This window comes from Anomaloglossus baeobatrachus, chromosome 2 (assembly GCF_048569485.1).
Source record: "Anomaloglossus baeobatrachus isolate aAnoBae1 chromosome 2, aAnoBae1.hap1, whole genome shotgun sequence".
In the NCBI taxonomy this organism is placed as follows: Eukaryota; Metazoa; Chordata; class Amphibia; order Anura; family Aromobatidae; genus Anomaloglossus; species Anomaloglossus baeobatrachus.
In genome coordinates, this window is record NC_134354.1 from 422639905 (window position 1) to 422665832 (window position 25928).

General features: G+C 45.3%; 1 protein-coding gene across 2 annotated transcripts in view; it reads right to left on the reverse strand.

Moving 5' to 3' along the window:
- Positions 1-5949: 5949 nt before the first annotated feature.
- AK2 (adenylate kinase 2) overlaps positions 5950-25928 on the reverse strand; it is a 47189-nt gene continuing 27210 nt past the window's right edge. The window contains exons 4-7 of one of the 2 annotated variants that reach the window (XM_075334148.1): positions 19201-19295; positions 19036-19108; positions 6956-7151; positions 5950-6588 (exon numbers count right to left, since the gene is read on the reverse strand). In XM_075334148.1, coding sequence (XP_075190263.1) covers positions 6581-6588; positions 6956-7151; positions 19036-19108; positions 19201-19295 — 372 coding nt within the window. In that variant the 3' untranslated portion in view covers positions 5950-6580. Of the gene's footprint in view, positions 6589-6776; positions 7152-19035; positions 19109-19200; positions 19296-25928 lie in introns of those variants that run through there. The other variant, XM_075334147.1, reaches the window with a different exon arrangement.

Below are 25928 nucleotides of genomic sequence, written 5' to 3' on the forward strand. Positions count from 1 at the left end.
CGTCTGTGTATCATCCTCAGACGGATGGTTTAGTGGAACGATTCAATAAAACCCTGAAAACCATGCTCAAAAGGGTGATTTCAAAAGACGGGAAAGACTGGGATATGATGCTTCCCTATTTGATGTTTGCCATACGAGAGGTGCCACAGGCATCCACGGGGTTTTCGCCTTTTGAATTGTTATACGGGCGACATCCCCGGGGATTGTTGGACCTGGCAAAGGAAACATGGGAACAAGAGCCCACCCCCCATAAAAGTGTGATTGAACACATTTTGGGTATGCAGAACCGCATAAGCGCGGTCATGCCAATTGTGAAGGAGCATTTACAGGAGGCTCAGGCTGCGCAAAGCGGCCGCTACAATAGACAAGCCACCGTGCGGACCTTTAATCCCGGGGATCGGGTGTTGGTATTGATTCCCACGGCGGAGAGTAAATTCCTGGCTCAGTGGCAAGGCCCCTACGAGATAAAGGAAAGAGTCGGGGTGGTTAACTATAAAGTATTGCAGCCCGGTAGGCGGAAACCTGAACAAATATACCATGTCAACCTATTAAAACCTTGGCAGGAACGGGAAAGCCTGATGGCTGTTTTTTCCCCACCTCCCTCCTCTTCGAGTCGTTCACATCCGGCTCCAGCGACCTCCGGAGAGGACGAACCGGAAGTAAGGATTGGAGAAGCCCTCACCAAGCAACAGAGGCGAGAGGCCAGACGGTTGGTTCAGCAGAACCCCGATGTCTTCTCCGAGCTGCCCGGTAGGACCAGTCTGATACGACATGATATTGTCACCGAGCCCCACCTGAAGGTACGCCTGAAGTCATACCGGGTACCGGAGGCTCGACGACAAGCCATATCGGAGGAAGTAAAGACAATGTTACGCCTGGGGGTCATCGAAAAATCCCGGAGTGAATGGGCTAGTCCGATTGTCCTAATACCAAAACCCGATGGCTCCTTAAGGTTCTGCAATGACTTTAGGAGATTGAACGAAATATCCAAGTTCGATCTCTACCCCATGCCCCGAGTGGATGAGCTGATTGATAGGCTGGGACAGGCGCGATATTTTACCACGCTCGACCTGACCAAAGGGTACTGGCAGGTGCCACTAACGGAGTCCGCCAAGGAGAAAACCGCTTTTGTTACGCCGGAGGGTCTCTTCCACTATGTTGTCTTGCCTTTTGGGTTACATGGCGCTCCCCACGTTCCAGAGGTTGATGGACTTAGTGCTGGAACCCCACCAGGCGTATGCATTAGCGTACCTGGATGACATCATTATTTACAGCTCCAATTGGCAGACCCACTTGGAACAGGTACAAGCGGTGGTGGACGCGCTTCGAACAGCCGGATTGACAGCCAATCCCAAGAAATGTGCATTGGGACTCACGGAAGCCCGCTACTTGGGCTATGTGATAGGCCAAGGAGTGATTAAGCCCCAAATTAACAAGGTTGAGGCGATCCAGAAGTGGCCTAGACCCCTGACCACGAAGCAGGTTAGGGCCTTCCTGGGTATCGTGGGGTACTACAGGAGGTTTGTAAAGGATTTTGCGGGACTATCAGCCCCCTTGACGGACCTTCTCAAAGGCAAGAAGTCCGTCATGGTGCGCTGGACTCCGCAGGCCGAGGACTCCTTCCGGGCCCTGAAGGAGGTCCTGTGCGGACAGCCCGTTCTGGTCAACCCTGATTTCCGGAAGGAGTTCATAGTACAGACTGACGCCTCGGAGATCGGCCTGGGGGCAGTGCTGTCTCAGGTGGTTCAGGGGGAGGAACACCCCGTCACCTTCTTGAGTAGGAAGCTCACCCCTCCCGAGCGGAATTATAGCGTAGTGGAGAAGGAGTGCCTGGCGATTAAGTGGGCCTTGGAGTCCCTACGCTATTACCTGCTGGGACGGCAGTTTCGCTTGGTGACGGATCACTCTCCACTGGTCTGGATGAGGTCCGCCAAGGAACGGAATGCCCGGGTTACCCGGTGGTTCCTTTCTCTGCAGAACTTCCGGTTTACGGTTGAACACCGGGCCGGTAGGTTGCAGGGCAACGCCGATGCCTTGTCCCGCGGCCCGTGTTTGATGGCGGGAGTTCAACCCCGCACGCTTGAACTGAGGGGGGGGGTATGTGAGACTGTGACCGGGGTTATCTATGACGGCCGGTATGTCTCGCCCCGGTTGTGCTCACTCCATGATAGAAAGTAAATCCACTCTAGGGTTAATGCTGTTTCCCTACAGGCTGAAGGAAGGGTTAAATAGAATCAGGAACGAGGGCAGGTGTGCCGGGTGTGAGGGAGTGATCACAACTCCCTGAGTTTTCTGCTGGAGAGGCACATGTATTGTGTTATGGACTTTTGTTTGGACATTAAACCGTGTGCTGTGAACCTTAATGCCTGGATCCCGTGTCTTCTGCTGCGCAGCCGACCGTGCTGCCTCACAATATATATATACATACATATACACACACACACACACACACACATCCTTGGCTGTGTCTGTACCTTTAATGCAGACTCGCCGCGCCATTATTCCCTACAGATGTCTGGTGATCACATCAGCAGATATGTGCAGCTAATAGGTGCGTTTAGATCTCTGATCCACCCACAAACGTTAACCCCTTAGACTGTGCTGTCAACCTTTGCTACTGCAATCAGACACCGTTGGGAATCGCGCTATTCCCTGCCGCCATTGGCAGCCTCATGATCCGATCACGGAGCATCAATGGGTTGCCTCCCGTGAATGCTGGCAGAGTTCCGACACTTATAGAAAATTAACATTTGTACTGATCAGAGGGATGCTAAAGCAGAAGCTATCAGACAGTGCAGGCACTAGTAAAATCAATAAAAATGTAAAGAAAAAAAAGGTTTTTAGAAATATGAAAAAATAAACCCAAAAGATAAAATCGCCCCCTTTTGCCCCATTGAAAATAAAATAATAAAAAATAAAAAAAAAACAACAGCACATATTTGGTATTGCAGCATTCAGAAATGCCCAATCTATCACAATATAAAATTAATCTGATCAGGAAAGGGCATGGCAAGAAAAAAAAAAAAAAAACACCAAAAAACGCCAGAATTACGTTTTTTAGTTCCTGCTACATTGCATTAAAATGCAGTAACAGGCGATCAAAACATCACCCAAAAGTGTTATAATTAAAAACGTCAGATCAAGAAGCAAAAAGTAAGCTATCACTGAGCCCAGATCCAAAATATGAGAACGTTACAGGACTTGGAAAATGGCGAAAAAAAGCGCATTTTTTTTTTTTTTTACAAACAATTTTTTTTTTTAACCACATAGATTACAAAGATGCATAGTTTTACTCTTGTCTATAAACTCGTACAGACCTTGGGAATCATATTGCATGGTATCATTTCAACTCACACACAGAGATCTAAGTTATTGTGGAGGCTTATTCCTTTTCTGGTGCGTTGCTGACAAATTACCATTGAGTAACTCATGATAGGTGCAGTGCATGCAACAAATGTGAACTCATTAGGTGACAAATACGGTCATTGCTCATATCTCCACCACACAGAGGTTTAAAAAAAAAAATGTATTATATGATGCTCTGTAGCCATTACCACATCATGTGTCCAGTTTAAAATGGAAAAAATAGTGAAAACTCTTTACATACTAGGATAGCAGTTGCTAAAAAATTTCCATGAAAACCTAGTGTATTGCTAGCTTGCACTACAACGGCTGTAAATGTGGGTGGGACCTGATTCATATATCCGATGTAACACCTCCCCTACCCTTCTGGGTATTTGCAAAAGGATAATGGAGGATGAGGTTTAGGATCATTGTAGAGCAATTTTGTTTTTGACTGCAATGTGATACTGGGATTTGCAAACCAACACTGAAAACTACTGTCAGTGCCGATTTGGTTAGATGGCGTTGCACTGGTTGTTAGATATCGGAGAGCAGCAGTGATATTATTGCAGCATTCAGATTGCAGTATTTACAGTTCAGAGGACGGTATCATGCATCATCAGACTTGATACAGGTCTCAGTAGACAACATCACCAATGATTGTATTAGGGTATGACCGCACTTTCCGTTTTCACCTGTGTTTCAGCTGCTTTTTAGGTCCATTTTGAACTGCACCTTTTCATGCCAAAAGGCATGCGTTTTGATTATCCAGCAAAGTCTATGGAAAATGGGTATTTCCTGTGCGCACTTTGCGTTTCTAAACGCTGCGTTTAATTTGCATATTTTGTGGCAAAAACCATGCGTTCAAAGAAGCAGCATGTCAATTGTTTTTGCCATTTGGGCTGCATTTTGCTAACATTGAAGTCAATGAGAAGTAGCAAAAAGGAAGAATCATCAAAATTCCAGTGTTTTACCTGCTTTTTACCAGCAGAAACAATGCGTTTGACTATCAAAACGCAAGCTTTTCTGACATTAAATTAATGGATTATGTACACACACACCAACAATTATAATAATGAAAAATATAATTTTAATGCTATTTTACCACTAAATAGTATAAAACCGCTATAATTATGAGAACTTTATTCTTTATAATTTCAATAAATATGTGTCCTTTTTTCATTGTGTTTGACTGTTTAAACTTTATTTAGCAGTGTCTTTATGTTCAAAACGCATCTTTCCAAACGCAATGGAAAAGCATGTAAAAACCGCGGCTGAAACGCGGTAAATACGCATGTGTTTTTAGCACTATTTTTTGGTCAAAAGCAACTTTGGCTGAATCAATTAAGGCCAAAACGTGCATTTAAAACTGCAAGTAGGACGACCCAAAGTGCGGTCATAGCCTTAGGTGCATGGCTCTATGAACAGTTACTGTGACCTGTCCTGAGCAGCTTTAAAAACATGACTGCTCCTCTCAGATCACAGTATTTACCAGTGAGGACAGGGTGCAGGCATCAGCACTGTGGCAATAATTTCATCCAGTGATGTGTACTCCCCCCTGGATGGAGTCCACCCCCACAACGCTGTTGTCTGCAAGTTTGCTCACTTATTACTGTGATCTGAGCCAGCATTCAATGACATGCTGGCACTGTTCAGAGCACAGTAATTATAAGAGATCACTCACCTGCGTTGCAGCGGTAAGTTCATCCAGTACGTCACTGCATGAAATTACTTCCGCATTGCTGGTGCCTGGACTGCTGTGCTCACTGCTCATTTTGATTTGAGCACATCAGCCACAAATCACATGACAGCTCTGCTCAGATCACATTACAGATGATAGAGGGAAATTTTAGCCAGCGCTGGGCTATAGCAAAATGGATTCAGAGGTCCATCTACAGTTGTGAACTGGGCACATCAGGGTGGCATGCCCAGTTTACAAATAATATGGCCATAGCACAGAAGATTGCAGTCAGTATCCAACCCTATTCTTCAAAGGCCAGGGACTGCCTTGAGACACTTTACACACCAACAAATAAAAATGGAAGCCCCCAGCACCTCAGTTAAAAAGTACAACTACCATTACACAATTTAATTTTATACACTAATATTTATATTAAAAAAATAAAAAAAAAAAAAAAAAAAAATCGGTACACGCATGAAGCACAATGCATAGAATGGCCACATTTCTCCTAACCAGAACTCAGCAGCCGCATGCATAATATTTATATGATTGTATAGAATTTGTGCTCTGTCCAAAATTACTATAATTATTATATATATATATATATATATATATATATATATATATATATATATATATATATATATATATATATATATATATATATATATATATATATATATAATATAGTAATTTTGGACAGAGCACAAATTCTATATAATCATCCCCAGCGTCTTATTAATGATTTTTCACAGACAGACTTGGGTGGGAAATTTTGATTTGTGCTACTGTTCTGAAACGGACATGTCCTCGATGATTTTTTTTTTTTTGTAGTGTTTTATCTGTAGGTGACACATAATATGTACGTGATTCACAGATGTCTGAATGTGGCTACATACATATTAAAAATAAATACATCAAAGAACTGCTGACTCCTTCACATCCTTTATTGCTATGTTCTTAATGTAAGGCACTGTGTGTGGATAGAAGAGTACAATATAGCAAACTGTCCAATTAGAGCACAAACGTTTTAGAAAAGGGGGTCATTGTGGTTTTCATGTTATCATTAAATAGAAATTATTTTTTATGCATCTCTTATTGCAGTCAGTTTTGGATTTCTTGCCATCAGGCTCATAATTATGTAGATAGAATGTAAAAAGAGAGAAACCAACCCCTCCCCTCCCAAATGAGTCCAAATTGTGTTTCATCATAAGTTAATTTGTTCAGCATAATTTCTTGAGACCTACTTTGTTCCTTTTCTGTTTAATACCAAATGAGTGAAAAAGTAAGCACTGCCTATGTGTTACCATCTCGCCACACACCTCTTCAATGAGGTCCAATATTCTCTAGCTTCTGCAGAATTAGAAGCTTTAATGACATGTTGAGTGCAGTAAACTTTTTTTTTTTTCTCCTGAAATGGATGAGCACCACACAGGGACAAAACAGCAGCAGAGGAATTAGCGAGTCTACTCAGTCCTCAGTTTTATAATGCAGTGCCCTACTCTTGTACACAGGATTTGGGGCCTGTAGACAACACACTCCGGGGATGGCTGGGGATCAGTGCACTGAAATGAATGAAGACAGAAACAAAAATGAATGGTAATATAAACAAAAGAAAAAAAAAAACAAAAAAACATGACACCACAGAAGGACAGCTGCACATGGAAAAAGAACAGAACAGCAGTAACAAGCCAGCACTGTACAGGAATATGAAACAGATTAAACATTTGTGCTCAATAACATCTATAAATCATTATTTTACAAGAGCTTTTATTTAGAAAAGACAGTGGTTATGGACAACGCAGACATAAGCAAGGACAGCAGCTCGATGCTCAAGTTCCTTCAGAATTAATAGTCACTGCAGAGCAAATATCTATAAATTATTTGTACTATTTCCATATGATTATCAGAGAAATATAACAAGGTCTTTACTGCGTGCTTTGGAGAAAGCTGCCAGGATGCTTGCAAACACAACATCTGGAGCTTGGGAAGCATCCACCGCTGTGTGGATTCCATGTTTCTGATAGTAGTCCACCAGTGGTGAGGTCATAGTGTGATAGGCCTCCAGTCGCGATTTCAGAGTAGCCTCATTGTCATCAGAGCGTCTGATCAGTGGTTCACCAGTCACCTGGGGAATAGTGAGGAACATGCATTAAGAGTAATCCATGACAAACTGGAACTTCAGAATCTGAAAAAATAATGCAAAAATTAAAAAAAAAAAAAATATTGTTTTGACTTACCTTTTGCAGAATGAGATCAAGTCTCTTCTAGTCAAGTTTTTAATTTATAAAAAAATATATCCATGGCCTATCCTTACCTATAAGCGCACAGTCCATCGGCCATCACAGGAAAGGTGCACAGAGACAAATTAAGAAAAAACAAACAAAAAAACCCCCTCAATTGTTTGGGGGCACCAAGGGGCAATTTTGCACTGGGTACCATTTAGAACAAGTCCTAGCTCGCTTATATATAGCTGTAATCCAGACTTCCCCTTTCCACTCCATTACGGTAGTGTAAAGGCCCCGTCACACACACAGATAAATCTTTGGCAGATCTGTGGTTGTAGTGAAATCGTGGACATATTGTTCCATTTGTACACAGCCACAAACCTGGCACTGATTGTCCATAATTTCACTGCAACCACAGATCTGCCGCAGATTTATCTTTATGTGTGACAGGGCCTTTAGGACTACAGCATATCTATAGTTAAATACCAAAGGTTCAGCCTAAGGTCTCGGTTCTACTTGCGTTTTGCAGACGAGTGCAATCCGTTAAAACATCAGATTGCTCTCACTCAAGTGCAAAGCTATAGGGCAGTGTCCATCTGCAATTGAATTCTTATGCCATAGCGGCATGCAGAATGCAGAATGAATCACAGCATGCTGCGTTTGGCAGCGAGTCTGAGCTCACTCACTGCACTCGCATGTAATCCGACTGCAGTGCGATGTACACAGAGACAAGCCTGGGAGGAGATGGGGAGAAAGTGCTCACTCAGTGCAGCTATGATCTGATCGCAAGATCACAGTCGCATGATCTGTGGCTGACGCTCACAGCAGAGGGTCATTAGCACATCTCCTCTGATGCTCTCACATCGGAGCTATGCACAAGTGGAACTGAACCATAACAGAGAAAATAGAAAAAATAGGACAAATGTGTCCAAAAAAATACTGCAACAATGTGCAGTATCCCTGTGATTAATGGCTGTACATTAAATAATTCAATCCATTCACACAAAATGGGCCATTACAGAATTTTTTTTTATAAAATATGACTTTTACTGAATAATGATAAAAATATAGTAGGGTGAGAAACCAAATTTGTACACAAGGTGGCAGCACATAACAGGAGGAGATGAGATATTTCTAAGCAGGTAAATAAATGTGGAATTGGAGAAAATACAAAGATCAGTATATCCAACTCCAAGAATAAAAGTATCAATATAAGGTGCTTTTGCAGGACTATAGACCGTGCATAAAATAGAATACAGACCTGTGGACATCTGCTCCTGTTGGAATGGTGCCAGGACCAGACGCGTTTTGGCATGGGAAATGGAAAGCGACAGAGACCCTGATTCCAGTGATGTGTCACTTACTGAGCTGTTTGCTGTCATTTTGATAAAATCAATGATTTTTCTGCTGCAGATCTAGCAGTTATACAGAGTTCATGAATATGCTGGACTACCTGGCAGCAGGCAAAGTAGTTCTCCAATGATATAATCACTGTTTAATCAGCAGTAGATCAAAATTACTCTAAGCAGCCCAGTAAGTGACACACAACTGGACTCAGGATCTCTACCCCTTTGTTATGCTGCTCTCAGATTAAGTGGCAAAAAGCTGGTGACCGGTTCCCTTTAAGAGACATGCCATTAAATATTCAAATGCACTTACCTTTATTATATTCTTTTGTGACATGGACTAATTTTTATTACCATCTTTACGAATTATTTCTACACATTCTGTGTACATATAATTAGTTCATGGTAATTTATTGTTTGGATTAATCAATTTATGTACACTGTTTTTCCACGACTTTAATATGTTTTACACCTTTTGTACAAAGTAATATGTATATTATGTGCTCAGTAACATTCTAAATAATATTATAAAATATCTGTTTATGTATTTATTATTTACACCATGGTACCTCAATTTTGGCACCTGCGCAATCCTCAGGTTGCGGCGACATTAATAGAAGAGTCTCCATCCTACCGGCTTAGCTCCTCTCTGTTTTGCGTTACTCTGTCATGTGATTCATTCTGTCATGTGACTCACCTGGGAGCAGTCACGTCACCTCTTTTGGATATTGTGGATGACACGTCTCCACAGGCATTTGCGCATGTGCCGATTACAATCAGGACCTTATGCTGCAAACTATTTTCATTGGCTGACTGATATATTTGGATGCAAATCAATGGAAGACTGAGGGCATCACTCCCTTTTAGGAGTCACCACAGGCACATCAAAAAGTATACATTGACTGGAAGAAAATGAAATTTCTTCGGCGCTCTATTGGGAGACCCAGACGATTGGGTGTATAGCACTGCCTCCGGAGGCCACACAAAGCAATTACACTTAAAAGTGTAAGGCCCCTCCCCTTCTGGCTATACACCCCCAGTGGGATCACTGGCTCACCAGTTTTCGGCTTTGTGCGAAGGAGGTCAGACATCCACGCATAGCTCCACTGTTTAGTCAGCAGTAGCTGCTGACTATATCGGATGGAAGAAAAGAGGGCCCATATGGGGCCCCCAGCATGCTCCCTTCTCACCCCACTGGTGGTTTGTAAGGTTGAGGTACCTATTGCTGGTACGGCGGCTGGAGCCCACATGCTGTTTTCCTTCCCCATCCCCCTGAGGGGCTCTGAGGAAGTGGGATCTTACCGGCCCCAAAGCCCTGAGGCCGGGCTCCATCCACAGACCCATTGAACCTGCTGGATGTGGAGCGGGAGTGCCGTTCAGGGACATGGCCCTGCACCATTCAGGTACTCTGTGTCCCCGTACACACAGGCACAGCACACTCCAGACTTGCTGGGTGTGCTAGTGCGCCGGGGACAGTAAAGGGTTACAGTCACTGCAGCCTAGCTGAGTGACTTTATTTATTGGGAACTACCGCGCCAGACGCTCCGTGAGCGGCGGCGCGGCTGGGACTTGTAGTGCGCCGGGGACTTAGCGCCGACCGCGCTTTTACGGCGGCGGCGCTCATAAATCCAGTCCCCGGCTTTTGCGGCCTAACTCAGCTTCGTTCCCGCCCCCACCCTGTCAATCAGGGTAGGGGAGAGACGCTGTACACTCAGCAGCGCCGAGGGCTGGAGCCTTATTTACATGCTCCAGCCCTCTCACTAGACACTGTGGGACGCCAGGTTTCCCGCTCTGACTCGGGGCACGCCCACGGCCCGCCCCTACTCACACGAGCTGGGGAAGGACGCCGGCAGCCATTCCTGCAGCCCGAGCTGGGAGAACGGACTCTGGGCAACCAACAGGAATGGGGCGACCACACACCCGCTTATAGGCGGGCGGTAAGCGGCACCTGGGGTGCTGACACTAAATACCGCAGTTTTGTCTATTTGTATTTAAGTACACTGCATAGGTCGCTATTTCGGGCTATATGCCCTCTTAGATGGCGACACATCAGCAGCAGGAAAGCATGGGTGCTACGGCACAGGCTTTCTATGCTGCTTGTATTGCACGTACTGAAGTGTTCAGGTGTATTTATGCTTGTATGCTGTACACTGCACTGTACGGTCACTAGTCTTGGCTATATTCGCCATAGAATGGCTAGACTACAGCAGCAGAAAAGCAAGGGTGCTGAGGCACAGGTTTTTTTCTATGCTGCTTGTATTGCAGGGGTTGCAGTGTTCATTTGTACTTATGCTTGTATGCTATACATTGCACTGTATGGTCGCTATTCTGGGCTCTATTCCCCTAGATGGCTAGTCTACAGCAGCAGAAAAGCAGGCTTTCTATGCTGCTTGTATTGCATGTGCTGCAGTGTTCATTTGTACTTTATGCTTGTATGATATACATTGCACTGTACGGTCGCCATTCTTGGCTCTATAAGTCGGCAGCAGCATATAAGCAACACAGGCTTTCGATGCTGTTTTTGCTGCATGTGATACTGTTCCACGGCACTGCTCCCCATTGGGTGCAATGCTCCCCTGTAGCACTTGGTCAGCCGGGGTCTCTACTTGACGTGGCCAAAAGAATCACCTCTCAACCCTGTCCAAGGACAGGGACGGAGTTGCAATGGGATAGAGACTTGCAGTCCGGACAGGCCATGGGCAATCTGGATCATTGCTCCCTGGCCACCCTCACTTGGATTAAAAATCGGTGCTCCGGGGGGGTCCCAGGAGGCTCTCTGTATGATGAGGTAGACGTAGCTCATCAGGACTTTGATCCTGACACCGCTCTCACTCCGGATACACCGGATGGTGACGCCATAAGGAATGATCCTATAGCGTCCATCAATGGAATGTTGGATCTTTTCTCCCTCAGCTCCCCCAGCGGAGGAGTCAGCTTCACAGCAGGAGAAGTCCCATTTCAAACTCAAACGTATATTGAGTAGTGTTCTGGCCACGCTGACTTCAGAGAAGCAGTCCAGAAACACCACGCTTACCAGATAAGCGTTTTCTCCAAACGTATTAAGGATACACGTTATCACTTTCCCCCTGACGTGGTCAGGCGTTGGACCCAGGGTCCAAAGGTGGATTCTCCAATCTCCAGGCTTGCGGCTAGAGCCACAGTTGCAGTGGAGATGGGACTTCACTTACAGATGCCATTGACAGACAGATGGACTCTGGTTGAAATCTGTCTGTGAGGCTATCGGCGTGTCGGTTGCTCCGGCATTCACAGCCGTATGGGCACCCTAAGCTTTTCAGCTGTTCTTGTGCAGCTGGTCTTGAGCACAAGTACATCTGTGCCGCAGGGGCGTCCGTAACCTCGCAATGTCTGCATTGCGACTTACCCTATTAATGCTGTCCTGGAAGGACAGCCGAGGTTTCGGTCCTTCCCAGGCTCGGGCAGGTCCCAATTGTCCTCGTCCAAAAGGGCTGAAAAGCCTCAGAGGGGCTCAGCTGCCGGCCGGGCTCAATCACGCCCAAGGAAGGCAGCCGGAGGAACCGCTACCAAGGCGGTCTCCTCATGACTCTCAGCTCTCTCATCTTTCCGCATCCGCGGTTGATGGCAGACTCGCTCGCCTTTGGCGACATTTAGCTGCCACAGGTCACAGACCGGTGGGTGAGGGACAGTGTGCCCACGTGCACAGGACAGAGTTCTGTTCTCGTCCTCCGACTCGATTCTTCAGAACGTCCCCACATCCCCACCGAGCAGATGCTCTTCTGCAGGCAGAAGGAGTGGTAATCCCGGTTCCTCTTCAGGAACAAGACACGGTTTTCCTCCAATCTGGTTGTGGTGCCAAACAAGGATGGCTCTTTCCGTTCCGTTCTGGACCTAAAACTGCTCAACAAGCACGTGGAGGCCAGGCGGTTCCGGATGATACCCTCCGCTCCGTCATTGCCTCAATGTCTCAAGGAAATTTCCTAGCATCAATAGACATCTAAGATGCTTATCTCCACGTGCCGATTGCTACAGAGCACCAATGTTTTTCTACATTTCGTGATAGGAAACGACCAGCTTCAGTTCGTAGCTCTGCCATTCGGGCTGGCGACAGCCCCACGGGGGTTCGCCAAGGTCATGACGGCAGTGGTAGCAGTCTTGCACTCACAGGGACACTCTGTGATCCCTTACTTGGACGATATACTTGTCAAGGCACCCTCTCAACAGGCATGCCAACTCAGCCTGAATGTTGCGCTGGAGACTCTCCAGACATTCGGGTGGATCATCAACTTCTCAAAGTCAAACCTGTCACGACCCAGTCACTAACGTATCTTGGCATGGAGTTTCATACCCTCTCAGCGGTAGTGAAGCTTCTGCTGGACAAGCAGCGGTCACTACAGACTGGGGTGCAGACTCTCCTTAAAGGTCAGTCGCACTTCTTAAGACGCCTCATGCACTTCCTCGGGAAGATAGTGGCGGCAATGGAGGCGGTTCCGTTTGCGCAGTTTCATCTGCGTTCACTTCAATGGGACATTCTCCGCCAATGAGACGGGAAGTCAACATCCCTGTACAGGAAAGTATCCCTTTCACAGACGGCAAGGACTCTCTGCAATGGTGGCTTCTTCCCACCTCATTATCACAGGGAAGATCCTTCCTACCACCGTCTTGGGCGGTGGTCATGACAGACGCGAGTCTGTCAGGGTGGGGAGCGTTTTTCTCCACCACAGGGCTCAGGGTCCGTGGACTCAGCAGGAGTCCACCCTTCAGATCAATGTTCTGGTAATCAGAGCAGTGTATCTTGCCCTACTAGCCTTCCAGCAATGGCTGGAAAGAAAGCAGATCCGAATTCAATCGGACAAGTCCACAGCGGTGGCATACATCAATCACCAAGGGGGGACACGCAGTCGGCAAGCCTTCCAGGAAGTCCGGCGGATTCTGATGTGGGTGGATGCCACGGCCTCCACCATATCCGCAGTTCACATCCCCGGCGTAGAAAACTGGGAAGCAGACTTCCTCAGTCGCCAGGGCATGGACGCAGGGGAATGGTCCCTTCACCCGGACGTGTTTCAGGAAATCTGTCGCCGCTGGGGAAGGCCGGACGTCGACCTAATGGCGCCCCGGCACAACAACAAGGTCCCAACCTTCATGGCACGGTCTCGCGATCAAAGAGCGCTGGCGGCAGACGCCCTAGCGCAAGATTGGTCGCAGTTCCGGCTCCCTTATGTGTTTCCACCTCTGGCACCCTTGCCTAGAGTGCTACGCAAGATCAGATCCGATTGCAGCCGCGTCATACTCGTCGCCCCAGACTGGCCGAGGAGGGCGTGGTATCCGGATCTGTGGCAGCTCACGGTCGGCCAACCGTGGGCACTACCAGACCGACCAGACTTGCTGTCCCAAGGGCCGTTTTTTCCATCGGAATTCCGCGGCCCTGAATCTGACTGTGTGGCCATTGAGTCCTGGATCCTAGCGTCTTCAGGATTATTCCACGGGGTCGTTGCCACCATGAGACAGGCTAGGAAGCCCACGTCCGCTAAGAACCACAGAACGTGGAGGATATTCTTATCCTGGTGCTCTGCTCAGGGAGTGTCTCCCTGGCCATTTGCATTGCCTACCTTTCTTTCTTTCCTGCTATCTGGGTTAGAAAAAGGTTTGGCGCTCGGCTCCCTTAAAGGTCAGGTATCGGCGCTATTCGTCTTTTTTCAAGAGGCGTTTGGCACGCCTTCCTATGGTGCGCACGTTCCTACAGGGGGTTTGCCATATCGTTCCCCCGTGCAAGCGGCCGTTAGATCCATGGGATCTGAACAGGGTACTATGCCCTCCAGAAGCCGCCCTTCGAGCCTCTGAGGGAGGTTTCACTTTCTAGACTATCCCAGAACGTGGCTTTTCTGGTAGCGATCACATCTCTTCGGAGAGTGTCTGAGCTGGCAGCGCTGTCATCCAAGACTCCCTTCCTGGTCTTCCACCAGGACAAGGTAGTGCTGCGCCCCATTCAGGAGTTTCTCCCGAAGGTGGTATCCTCTTTTCATCTTAATCAGGATATCTCTTTGCCTTCGTTTTGTCCTCATGCAGTTCATCGGTATGAGAAGGATTTACATTTGTTAGATCTGGTGAGAGCACTCAGAATCTACATTTCCCGCACGGCGCCCTTGCGCCGTTCGGATGCACTCTTTGTCCTTGTCGCTGGTAAGCGCAAAGGGTCGCAGGCTTCTAAGGCCACCCTGGCTCGATGGATCAAGGAACCAATTCTTGAAGCCTACCGTTCTGCTGGGCTTCCGGTTCCATCAGGGCTGAAGGCCCATTCTACCAGAGCCGTGGGTGCATCCTGGGCATTACGACACCAGGCTACGGCTCAACAGGTGTGCCAGGCAGCTACCTGGTCGAGTCTGCACACTTTCACCAAACATTATCAGGTGCATACCTATGCTTCGGCGGACGCCAGCCTAGGTAGAAGAGTCCTGCAGGCGGCAGTTGCCTCCCCGTAGGGGAGGGCTGTCTTGCAGCTCTAACATGAGGTATTTCTTTACCCACCCAGGGACAGCTTTTGGACGTCCCAATCGTCTGGGTCTCCCAATAGAGCGCCGAAGAAGAAGGGAATTTTGTTACTTACCGTAAATTCCTTTTCTTCTAGCTCTTATTGGGAGACCCAGCACCCGCCCTGTTGTCCTTCGGGATTTTTGGTTTGTTTGCGGGTACACATGTTGTTCATGTTGAACGGTTTTCAGTTCTCCGATGTTACTCGGAGTGAATTTGTTTAAACCAGTTATTGGCTTTCCTCCTTCTTGCTTTTGCACTAAAACTGGTGAGCCAGTGATCCCACTGGGGGTGTATAGCCAGAAGGGGAGGGGCCTTACACTTTTAAGTGTAATTGCTTTGTGTGGCCTCCGGAGGCAGTGCTATACACCCAATCGTCTGGGTCTCCCAATAAGAGCTAGAAGAAAAGGAATTTACGGTAAGTAACAAAATTCCCTTCGTGTCATACCAGAGGGATCACCCAGAACAAATACATTTTATTTAACCCATGCAAATTACAAGCAAAGAGCCAACATACAAGTAAAAAATATTTAAAATGTCAAAAAACAGGCAAAAAAAAAAATCCTAAATACAGACTTTATTAAAAGTGCTAAAGAAACACGTATCGGGTCCTGGCACCATTCCAAGGGGAGGCCCGCACATCTGTGTGCTATTTTATGTCTTTAGTCCTGCCCAAGTGACTTACACCTTATATTGACACTTTACTGTTTATTCTTGGACTTGCTGCACATAAAATTAGAGGACATCAGTAAATCCAATTCCACATTTACTAACCTGCTAATGCATACCTCACCTCCTCCTGTTATGCGCTGCCACCTTGTGTACAAATCCCGTTTCTCACCTTACTAAAATGTTATTATTCAATAAAAGTTATATTTTATACTTTACAAAAAATATTTTTTGTAATGGCTTATTTTGTGTGAATGGGTTGATTAGTTCATCTACAGTGCCTACATAAAATCAGGCAAATTCTGCATTTGTGGCCTTAAGTTTGGAAACAGACTCATTTTGGTTTTCACAAAGTTTGCTCCTCCAGTGTTTTTAGATCTTTTAGGCCTGTTTCACACGTCAGTGATTCTGGTACATTTGAGCTTTTTTTTTTAAAACGTACCAGAATCACTGACATACGCAGACCCATTATAATCAATGGGTCTGCTCACACATCAGTGATTTTTCACTTAACGTGTCTCCGTGCAGCGTGCATGCGTGGCCGTGATTCTGCACGGAGACAAGTCAGTTTTTTTCTGGCATCACTGATGACCCACGGAGCACACTATGATGTGATCCATGTGTGATCAGTGAAACACGTACAAGAAAATCACGGACATATTAAATATTTTCAACTTACCTTGCCTGCGATTCGCTCTGGAGCCTCTGCTCTCGGCAGCTTCTGCCTGGCTCATGAATATTCATGAGAGCAGGAAAACCCAACCAGGAAGTAGCTGCAGAGGGCGGTGGGCGGACGCTGCAGAACTGGAGACTTCAGCACCATGGACAGCAGCAGTGAAGGCAGGTGAGTAATGTCCATATGCAATCACGGATTGCACATTGACAACCCACATGTGCCATGAATCACGGAACACGGAGGAACATGTGCGTGTTTTACACGTCAGTGAAGAACGTCTGTGTTTTTCACTGACGTGTGAAACGGGCCTTAGTCAGATGTTTCTATTGTATTTTGAAGTACATTTCGGACTTGACAGTTTTTTTTTTTGCAGAGCTTTTTCCAAGTGGGGAAAAAAAGTGGCATTACAGCAGCAGTAAAGTGAGATTTTTTAAAATATTCACTTAGTGCTTTAATGTGATTACGTTTTTTTTTTGAGCTGATATACTCGTGATATTGGCATAGGCCAAAACGCCCCAACCCTCCCCAGGTTTTAATTCCGTATGTTTGACCTCCTTGCAATTTTCAGGACGTAAATAAATGTGAAGTTTTATGACACACATATCTGGCTTGGTTCTTTCAGCACTGAAATCTAGAGTTTCTGACATGTCAAGGCAGCCGAGCGGTGGATCTGGAACCAGGACCTGAATTCAGGAGGTCATCTGACACTATTTGTTTTGGGTTTTTTTGAGGTGTGGCGCGATGTAAAGCTGCAGGATGTTACTGTCAAATGTGTGTAATGTATACAGCATTTTTCATAAGGTCGGAAAAAAAAAATAAATAAATACTGATAAGAGTATTTCAGATGTTTTTAAACTTTTGACAGACACATCAAGTTTATGTAAAATATTTACAGTGTTGTCCCTTATTTTTAAAGGCTTCTTTGAGCGCCTTAACATGATGGATAGCCGCTTCTTGGCTAAATCGTGACTGATGGGAACAAGAGATGGGCAAGCACTAAAATGCTCGAGTGCACGATCCTCGAGCTGATCAGGTCTGACGCTCTGAAAAGGCTCAACTCGAGTAACGAGTATAGTGTAAGTCAATAATTGGTCAGTTCAGCTCTCCACCACATTCAGCCATATACTGAACATTTTCGCAGGGAGGGCAGAATTATTTTTATCTTGGCACACTACATCCAAAAATGTTCTTTTTATCCCCTGGGGAGAGCCATTCAGATACTGCAAATGGCTATCACTGGGGTCCCAGCTTTCTTCATTCAGTGAATGGAGCCGCATCATTTGTGTTCTTGTTTCACAGACGGCACATACAGGCACCCATGATACTTGGCTGAGTATTGAGTGGACCCAGATGCTCGATCGAGTAATCACACTCGCTAATGGCAACCCCCTGTGGCCTAATCAGTGCTTAGAGTTTATCACGATTTGTTTGTCCATCTGCTCTCTGAGAATTGACCACACGTGTTGCTGGGGAAGGACTGATTGGAATAAAGAATGGTGCTTCCCTGGGATTGCACACCTTATATGCTGCTGTAAGAATGACAGCAGTATTTAAGGGTTTAAAGGGATTGTTCCTGTTCAGATAATCTTTAGCTGTAGCTGAATTATGTTAAAAAAAAAAAAAATGCTCTACTCACCTTCCCCGAGTACACCAGTGAGTTCCCGTTGCTGCTGTCAACATGACATTAGTGGTAAAGCCAGTGTCAGACATTGGGAGCAGTGACATAGCCTCACTGGTGGAGCTGGGGAAGGAGAGTACAATTATGATTTGTTATTTTTTAACAAACTATAGCTGAACACTTTTTGAAACCCACAAAATATAACAAAAGTGATTTGATCAAAGCTGCTGTTTTAGGCTAATGCTGGCTGTGAATCAACTCCATATACCCGTATAAATACGGTGGATGTTGCAAAAAAAGTTAATGTCAAGGGGGCCACAGAAGTTGATACTAAGGATATGCCAACACTTGCTAAGATGTTTATACTTCTATAAAAGGGTTAAAGACCAACGTGACCGCAAAGTTTGCCTTATCTTTTTGTGCAGCTGAATTGCTAGATATTGTCTTATGGCTGCTTTTACAGGCTAGGAAAAGGATAATTGTTCTTCAATGGGATTACAGACAGGAAAGCTCTGCCTCCACAATCACAGCCTTAAGGTACCTTCACACATAACGACTTACCTGCGATCCCGAAAACGATGCGACCTGATAGGGATCGCAGGTAAGTCGCTGGGAGGTCGCATGTGAGATGTCACACAGTCAGATCTTACCAGCGATGCAGAACAATACAGATCGCAGTAGCGACCTGTATAACGATCTCAGCAGTCACTGTGATCCTGTTACACAGTGTCAAACACAGCGATGTGTCCTGCCCAGCAGGACATCGCCTTTGAAGAAAATGGCCTGGACCATTCTGCAACGACTAGAGATCTCACAGCAGGGGCCTGATCGCTGGTAAGTGTCACACATAACGAGATCGCTAACGGGATCGCAACTGCGTCACCAAAACGGTGACTCAGCTGCGATCTCGCTAGCGATCTCGTTATGTGTGACAGTACCTTTATGTACAGGAATGCTCACTAACAACTTACATCATCCTTCATGTCCTCTTTAGGCGGATTGAATTCCTCATGGTATGAGCGTCCACTTGAAGGGTGGATCAGCCTGTAGAATAAGAATTAGAAAAAGCCTTACATATATATATATAAACAGTGCTAAATTAGTGATGAAAAATGTAAAAGAAGAAGTGCCACTACCTCCCACAGATTCTGCGCACAAGCAGAGAGTCATCCACACTAAATTCAATGACGGAATCCAACTTTTCTTGTCGTTTTTCCAGCAGACCATCAAGCTGTGTGAATACAAAAATGGAAAACAATCATGTAACAATTACAAAATCTAGAGGGATCTTAGTCTCTGTAGAAATCACATTCTGTTCATTTCAGACTGCACAGTAGCACATTGCTTTAATGCTAGGTATGGACTCAGACAGGGCTTCAAGCCATCAGGCTGAATACACATGGTAATGGGAAAACCCATCACTGCAGTATCGCAGTATCTGCTCCCAGGGTGGCGAGGCACGCTACTTGTGCTTTTGGCATGACTGCATAAAGAGGGGCTGTATATCAATATAATTAAAGGTTTAACACTTTAATGACCACCAATACGTCTTTTTACGGACCTGAAATAGGTGAATAGCATCCCCCATGGGTGAAGATGCTGTAGCTGTCGGCTGAACACTATAGTTGACACCCTGCTGCATCAGGCACGATCGGTGTTGGCAAAAATCATGGCCGTTTAACCCCTTAGATGCTGCTGTCAACAGTGACTATAGCATCTACATTCTTAACAGTATGGGGACTTCCTCTTTAACTATATGGCAATCTGAGACCACGAAAACATGGTCCTAATTGGTAATTCATGGCCAAATAATGTCCTTAGAGTCTGCCAGCTATAGTGACCTGTTCAGAAGTTAGCAACATGTAGGTGGTAAAAAAATAAACATTTTTCTTTCCTGTGATGCCACTTTGCGTTAGTTCCTGAAAAGCAGTTAACTACCCGACAGCAGCTTTGCATATGTTGAGGGGGCTGTTTTTAAAATGGTATCACTTTGGGGGGTTCCAATATATAAGTTGCTCAAAGTCACTTAAATACTGAGTAGCTCCTTGAAAGAAAAAGTTGTGTAAATTTCCTTGAGGGAAAAAAAAAAAAAAAAAAAAAAAAAAAAAAAAAAAAAAAGGACTGCTACAATTTTACAGCACCTAACATCGTAACAAAATAAAAACATTTTACAGAGGGTGCTGATGAAAAGCCGACATCAGGCAAATGTAATTTATTAACTATTTTGTGAGATGTGACTGTCCAGATTAAAGGAATGACCAAAGTTTGAAAATTGCTAATTTTTAGAAATTTTTCATATTTCTTTATTAAATCATGTTCATTTCTATTTAAACAAAATTACATAGATAACAGCCTATTTCCTCACAAAAACAGTACAAAGAAAAGAAAGAAAGGGACCGTATTCAGTCACAAAAACACCTAAATTAAACAGTGCACCTGCAGTCTATAGCCCACATCAGTATAGGTCACACAGTAAGTATTCATTTCAATATACGAGGTAACCAACATCTTTTAAAACAACCACACAAATCACAGCCACTCGCAGTTCACCCTGTTCTAGCAAAGTATTATCCAGTTATGAGAAGGAAACCATACTGTCTTGCAGCTGTGCTGAGGGGGGAAGGCTCGGAGTATCCAAACCAGGGCTGTGGAGTCGGAGTCGTGGAGTCGGAGTCGGAGCTCATTTTGGTGGAGTCGGAGTCGGAGTCGGTATAAAATGCACCGACTCCGACTCCTAAAATATATAATAAATTGGGGACAGGAGTGCAATGCAGAATGTGCTGAATATTTTACTAAATAATAACATTTAGTATAATGCTTATATTTAAGTGAAAAATTTATTGTAGTACAATGTGAACATCAGACATTTAATTGTTTTTATGATACAATAATCAAGATATTTGGATAGAACATAAAATATTTATTGGAATACAACTTTAGAACACAAAAAACTAATAAATTGTAAATATGTAATATAATATATATATATATATATATATATATATAGTGTATATACACACACAAGATATATATGTAATCTACTGTATATTACATAGTTTATTACATATTTACAATTTATTACAGTTTGTGTTCTAAAGTTGTATTCCAATAAATATATTTTATGTTCTATGCAAATATCTTGATTATTGTATCATAAAAATTATTAAATGTCTGATGTTCACATACACATATTCATGTACTACAAGAAATTTTTCACCTAACTATAAGCAATATATGTAGGAGTCGGAGTCGGAGTCGGAGTCGGTGCAAGAGAATTTGAGGAGTCGGAGTCGGAGTCGGAGTCGAAGGTTTGGCTTACCGACTCCACAGCCCTGATCCAAACACGCCCCCCAGATCTTGTACAACTTCTTTAGTGCATTTCGGTATACCCCCCTCTCCAATCAAAGTACGGTATTAACTCTTTCCCCAATGACCGGAGGAGCCGAATCCAGATCGTGGTAGGCCATCAGTTTAGAAATTTGTCAGATTTCTGATCTTTTTATAAATAAAATGAAAAAACATATTGACATATATTCACCATTATCATAAAATATAATGGTCTAGAAAAGACTTTCAATCACTGGGATATGTTGAAACATTGCAGAGTTATTGGCAAAAAGTGACATGTGAGATTTGAAAAACTTGGCCTCATCACTAAGAGGTAAATATTGCAATGTATTATCATCCTTCGTAAATTAAAATTATTAACCCCTTCACCCCCGGCCACTAAAACACCCTAATGACCGGGCCATTTTTTGCAATTCTGACCAGTGTCACTTTGACAGGTTATAACTCTGGAACGCTTCAACGGATCCTGGCGATTTTGAGATTGTTTTTTCGTGACATATTGTGCTTCATGTCAGTGGTAAATTTAGGCCGATATTTTTTGCGTTTATTTGTGAAAATTTAGGAAATTTGGCGAAAATTTTGAAAATTTCGCAAATTTCAAACTTTGAAAATTTATGCCCATAAATCTGAGAGATATGTCACACAAAATAGTTACTAAATAACATTTCCCACTTGTCTACTTTACATCAGCGCAATTTTCGAAACAAATTTTTTTTCCGTTAGGAAGTTAGAAGGGGTCAAAGGTCATCAGCAAATTCTCATTTTTCCAACAAAATTTACAAAATAATTTTTTTAGGGACCACATCACATTTGAAGTGACTTTGAGAGGCCGAGGTGACAGAAAATACCCAAAAGTGACCCCATTCTAAAAACTACACCCCTCACACTGCTCAAAACCACATCCAATAAGATTATTAACCCTTTAGGTGCTTCACAGGAACCAAAGCAATGTGGAAGGAAAAAATGAAAATTTTACTTTTTAACACAAAAATGTTACTTTAGCCATAACATTTTCATTTTTACAAGGGAGAAAAGAGAAAGTGCACCCTACAATTTATTGTGCATGTTCTCCTGAGTACGCTGATACCCCATATGTGGTAAAAATCAATTGTTTGGGCGCACGGCAGAGCTCGGAAGGGAAGGAGCGCCATTTGAATTTTTGAACGCAAAATTAGCTGCACTCATTAGCGGACGCCATGTCGGGTTTGAAGACCCCCTGAGGTGCCTAAACAATGGAGCTCCCCCATAAGTGACCCCATTTTGGAAACTAGAGGCCTCAAATAATTTTTCTAGATGTTTGGTGAGCACTTTGAACCCCTGGGGGCTTCACAAAAGTTTATAGCGTTGAGCCGTGAAAAGAAAAAAAAAATTTTTTACCACAAAACGGTTGCTTCAACTAGGTAGCTTTTTTTTTCACAAGGGTAACAGGAAAAAATGCACCATAAAATGTATTGTGCATTTTCTCCTGAGTACGCAGATACCTCATATGTGGTGGAAATCAAATGTTTGGACACACAGCAGTGCTCGGAAGGCAAGGAGCGCCATTTGAATTTTTGAGTGCAAAATTAGCTGCACCTGTTAGCGGACGCCATGTCGGGTTTGAAGACCCCCTGAGGTGCCTAAACAATGGAGCTCCCCCACAAGTGACCCCATTTTGGAAACTAGAGGCCTCAAATAATTTTTCTAGATGTTTGGTGAGCACTTTGAACCCCTGGGGGCTTCACAAAAGTTTATAGCGTTGAGCCGTGAAAAGAAAAAAATTTTTTTTTACCACAAAACGGTTGCTTCAACTAGGTAGCTTTTTTTTTCACAAGGGTAACAGGAAAAAATGCACCATAAAATGTATTGTGCATTTTCTCCTGAGTACGCAGATACCTCATATGTGGTGGAAATCAAATGTTTGGACACACAGCAGTGCTCGGAAGGCAAGGAGCGCCATTTGAATTTTTGAGTGCAAAATTAGTTGCACCTGTTAGCGGACGCCATGTCGGGTTTGAAGACCCCCTGAGGTGCCTAAACAATGGAGCTCCCCCACAAGTGACCCCATTTTGGAAACTAGAGGCCTCAAATAATTTTTCTAGATGTTTGGTGAGCACTTTGAACCCCTGGGGGCTTCACAAAAGTTTATAGCGTTGAGCCGTGAAAAGAAAAAAATTTTTTTTTACCACAAAACGGTTGCTTCAACTAGGTAGCTTTTTTTTTCACAAGGGTAACAGGAAAAAATGCACCATAAAATGTATTGTGCATTTTCTCCTGAGTACGCAGATACCTCATATGTGGTGGAAAGTAATTGTTTGGGCGCATGGCGGGGCTCAGAAGAGAAGGAGCGCCATTTGACAGCAAAATTGGTTGGAATCATTAGCGGACACCATGTCACGTTTGGAGACCCCCTATGGTGCCTAAACAGTGGAGCTCCCCCACAAGTGACACCATTTTGGAAACTAGAGCCCTCAAATAATTTTTCTAGATGTTTGGTGAGCACTTTGAACACCTGGGGGCTTCACAGAAGTTTATAGCGTTGAGCCGTGAAAAGAATTTTTTTTTTTTTTACCACAAAACGGTTGCTTCAACTAGGTAGCTTTTTTTTTCACAAGGGTAACAGGAAAAAATGCACCATAAAACGTATTGTGCATTTTCTCCTGAGTACGCAGATACCTCATATGTGGTGGAAAGTAATTGTTTGAGCGCATGGCGGGGCTCAGAAGAGAAGGAGCGCCATTTGACTTTTCAAACGCACAGACGCAGTGCACTGATCGGCCGCTGCAGGACGCACGGTCGGATGCGATAAAAAAAAGCGTCGGGGATACGTAAAAAAAAAGTCACGCCAAAAATTGACCATGGATGCAGATACGTTATGTGCATCCCTGATCAGCGCTTGGCGGGACGCACGGTCGGATGCGATAAAAAAAAGCGTCGGGGATACGTAAAAAAAAAAGTCACGCCAAAAATTGACCATGGATGCAGATACGTTATCTGCATCCCTGATCAGCGCTTGGCGGGACGCACGGACGGATGCGATACAAAAAGCGTCGCAAATACGGAAAAAAGTCACGCCAAAAATTGAGCAGGGATGCCGATCCGTTATCTGCATCCCTAATCAGCGCTTGGCGGGACGCACGGACGGATGCGATACAAAAAGCGTCGTGAATACGGAAAAAAAAGTCACGCCAAAAATTGACCATGGATGCCGATCCGTTATCTGCATCCCTGATCAGCGCTTGGCGGGACGCACGGACGGATGCGATACAAAAAGCGTCGGGGATACGGAAAAAAAAGTCACGCCAAAAATTGACCATGGATGCCGATCCGTTATCTGCATCCCTGATCAGCGCTTGGCGGGACGCACGGACGGATGCGATACAAAAAGCGTCGGGGATACGGAAAAAAAAGTCACGCCAAAAATTGAGCAGGGATGCCGATCCGTTATCTGCATCCCTGATCAGCGCTCGGCGGGACGCACGGACGGATGCGATACAAAAAGCGTCGTGAATACGGAAAAAAAAGTCACGCCAAAAATTGACCATGGATGCCGATCCGTTATCTGCATCCCTGATCAGCGCTTGGCGGGACGCACGGACGGATGCGATACAAAAAGCGTCGGGGATACGGAAAAAAAAGTCACGCCAAAAATTGAGCAGGGATGCAGATCCGTTATCTGCATCCCTGATCAGCGCTTGGCGGGACGCACGGACGGATGAGGTGTAAAAATGGACAGGGGATACGGAAAAAAAAAAAAAAAAGTTATACTCACAGTACCCACAGGACTAGCAGGAGGATCACTGACCAGAAGAGCTGCAGAGGAACAGATGGCAGAGAGATGGACAGCTTTACAGGAGCAGCAGGCAGATCAGCAGAATGCCCAGGAAGGACCCAGCGATGGACGCAGATGTGATCAGGCCGGTGAAGACAGGTAAGAGGACGTCGGGGGAGAGCAGAGGGGGAGAGGGGAGGGGGGGGGGGGGTGAGAGCAGAGGGGGAGGGGGGAGAGCAGAGGGGGAGAGCAGAGGGGGAGGGGGGGAGAGCAGAGGGGGAGGGGGGGAGAGCAGAGGGGGAGGGGGGGAGAGCAGAGGGGGAGACCGGAGAGGGAGCTGCAGAAGCAGAATAGAAATAATGGGGGAGGCAGTCAGATCGCGGGGGGAGCGGATCGGGATGTCGGGGGAGGGGGGGGGGGGTGGTTGGGGGGAGCAGATCGCGGGGGGGGCACGGCAGGGGCTATCACGGCAGCGCGCAGGGGCACCACGGGAGCGCGCACGGGCTGCAAAGTGAGCACAGTACTCACTTTGCAGCAGCAGCGGTGGTAGCAGATCGGGATGCCGGGGGGGGCAGATCGGGGCGTAGGGGGGCAGATCGGGGGGGCACGGGCAGGGGCCTTCACGGGAGCGCGCAGGGGCCTTCACGGGAGCGCGCAGGGGCCTTCACGGGAGCGCGCAGGGAGCGGAATACTTACCATTAGAGCTGCAGCGGCGGAGACATCAGAGGCGGCGGCGGCAGCAGCAGCGGTGGCGTGGTACCAAAA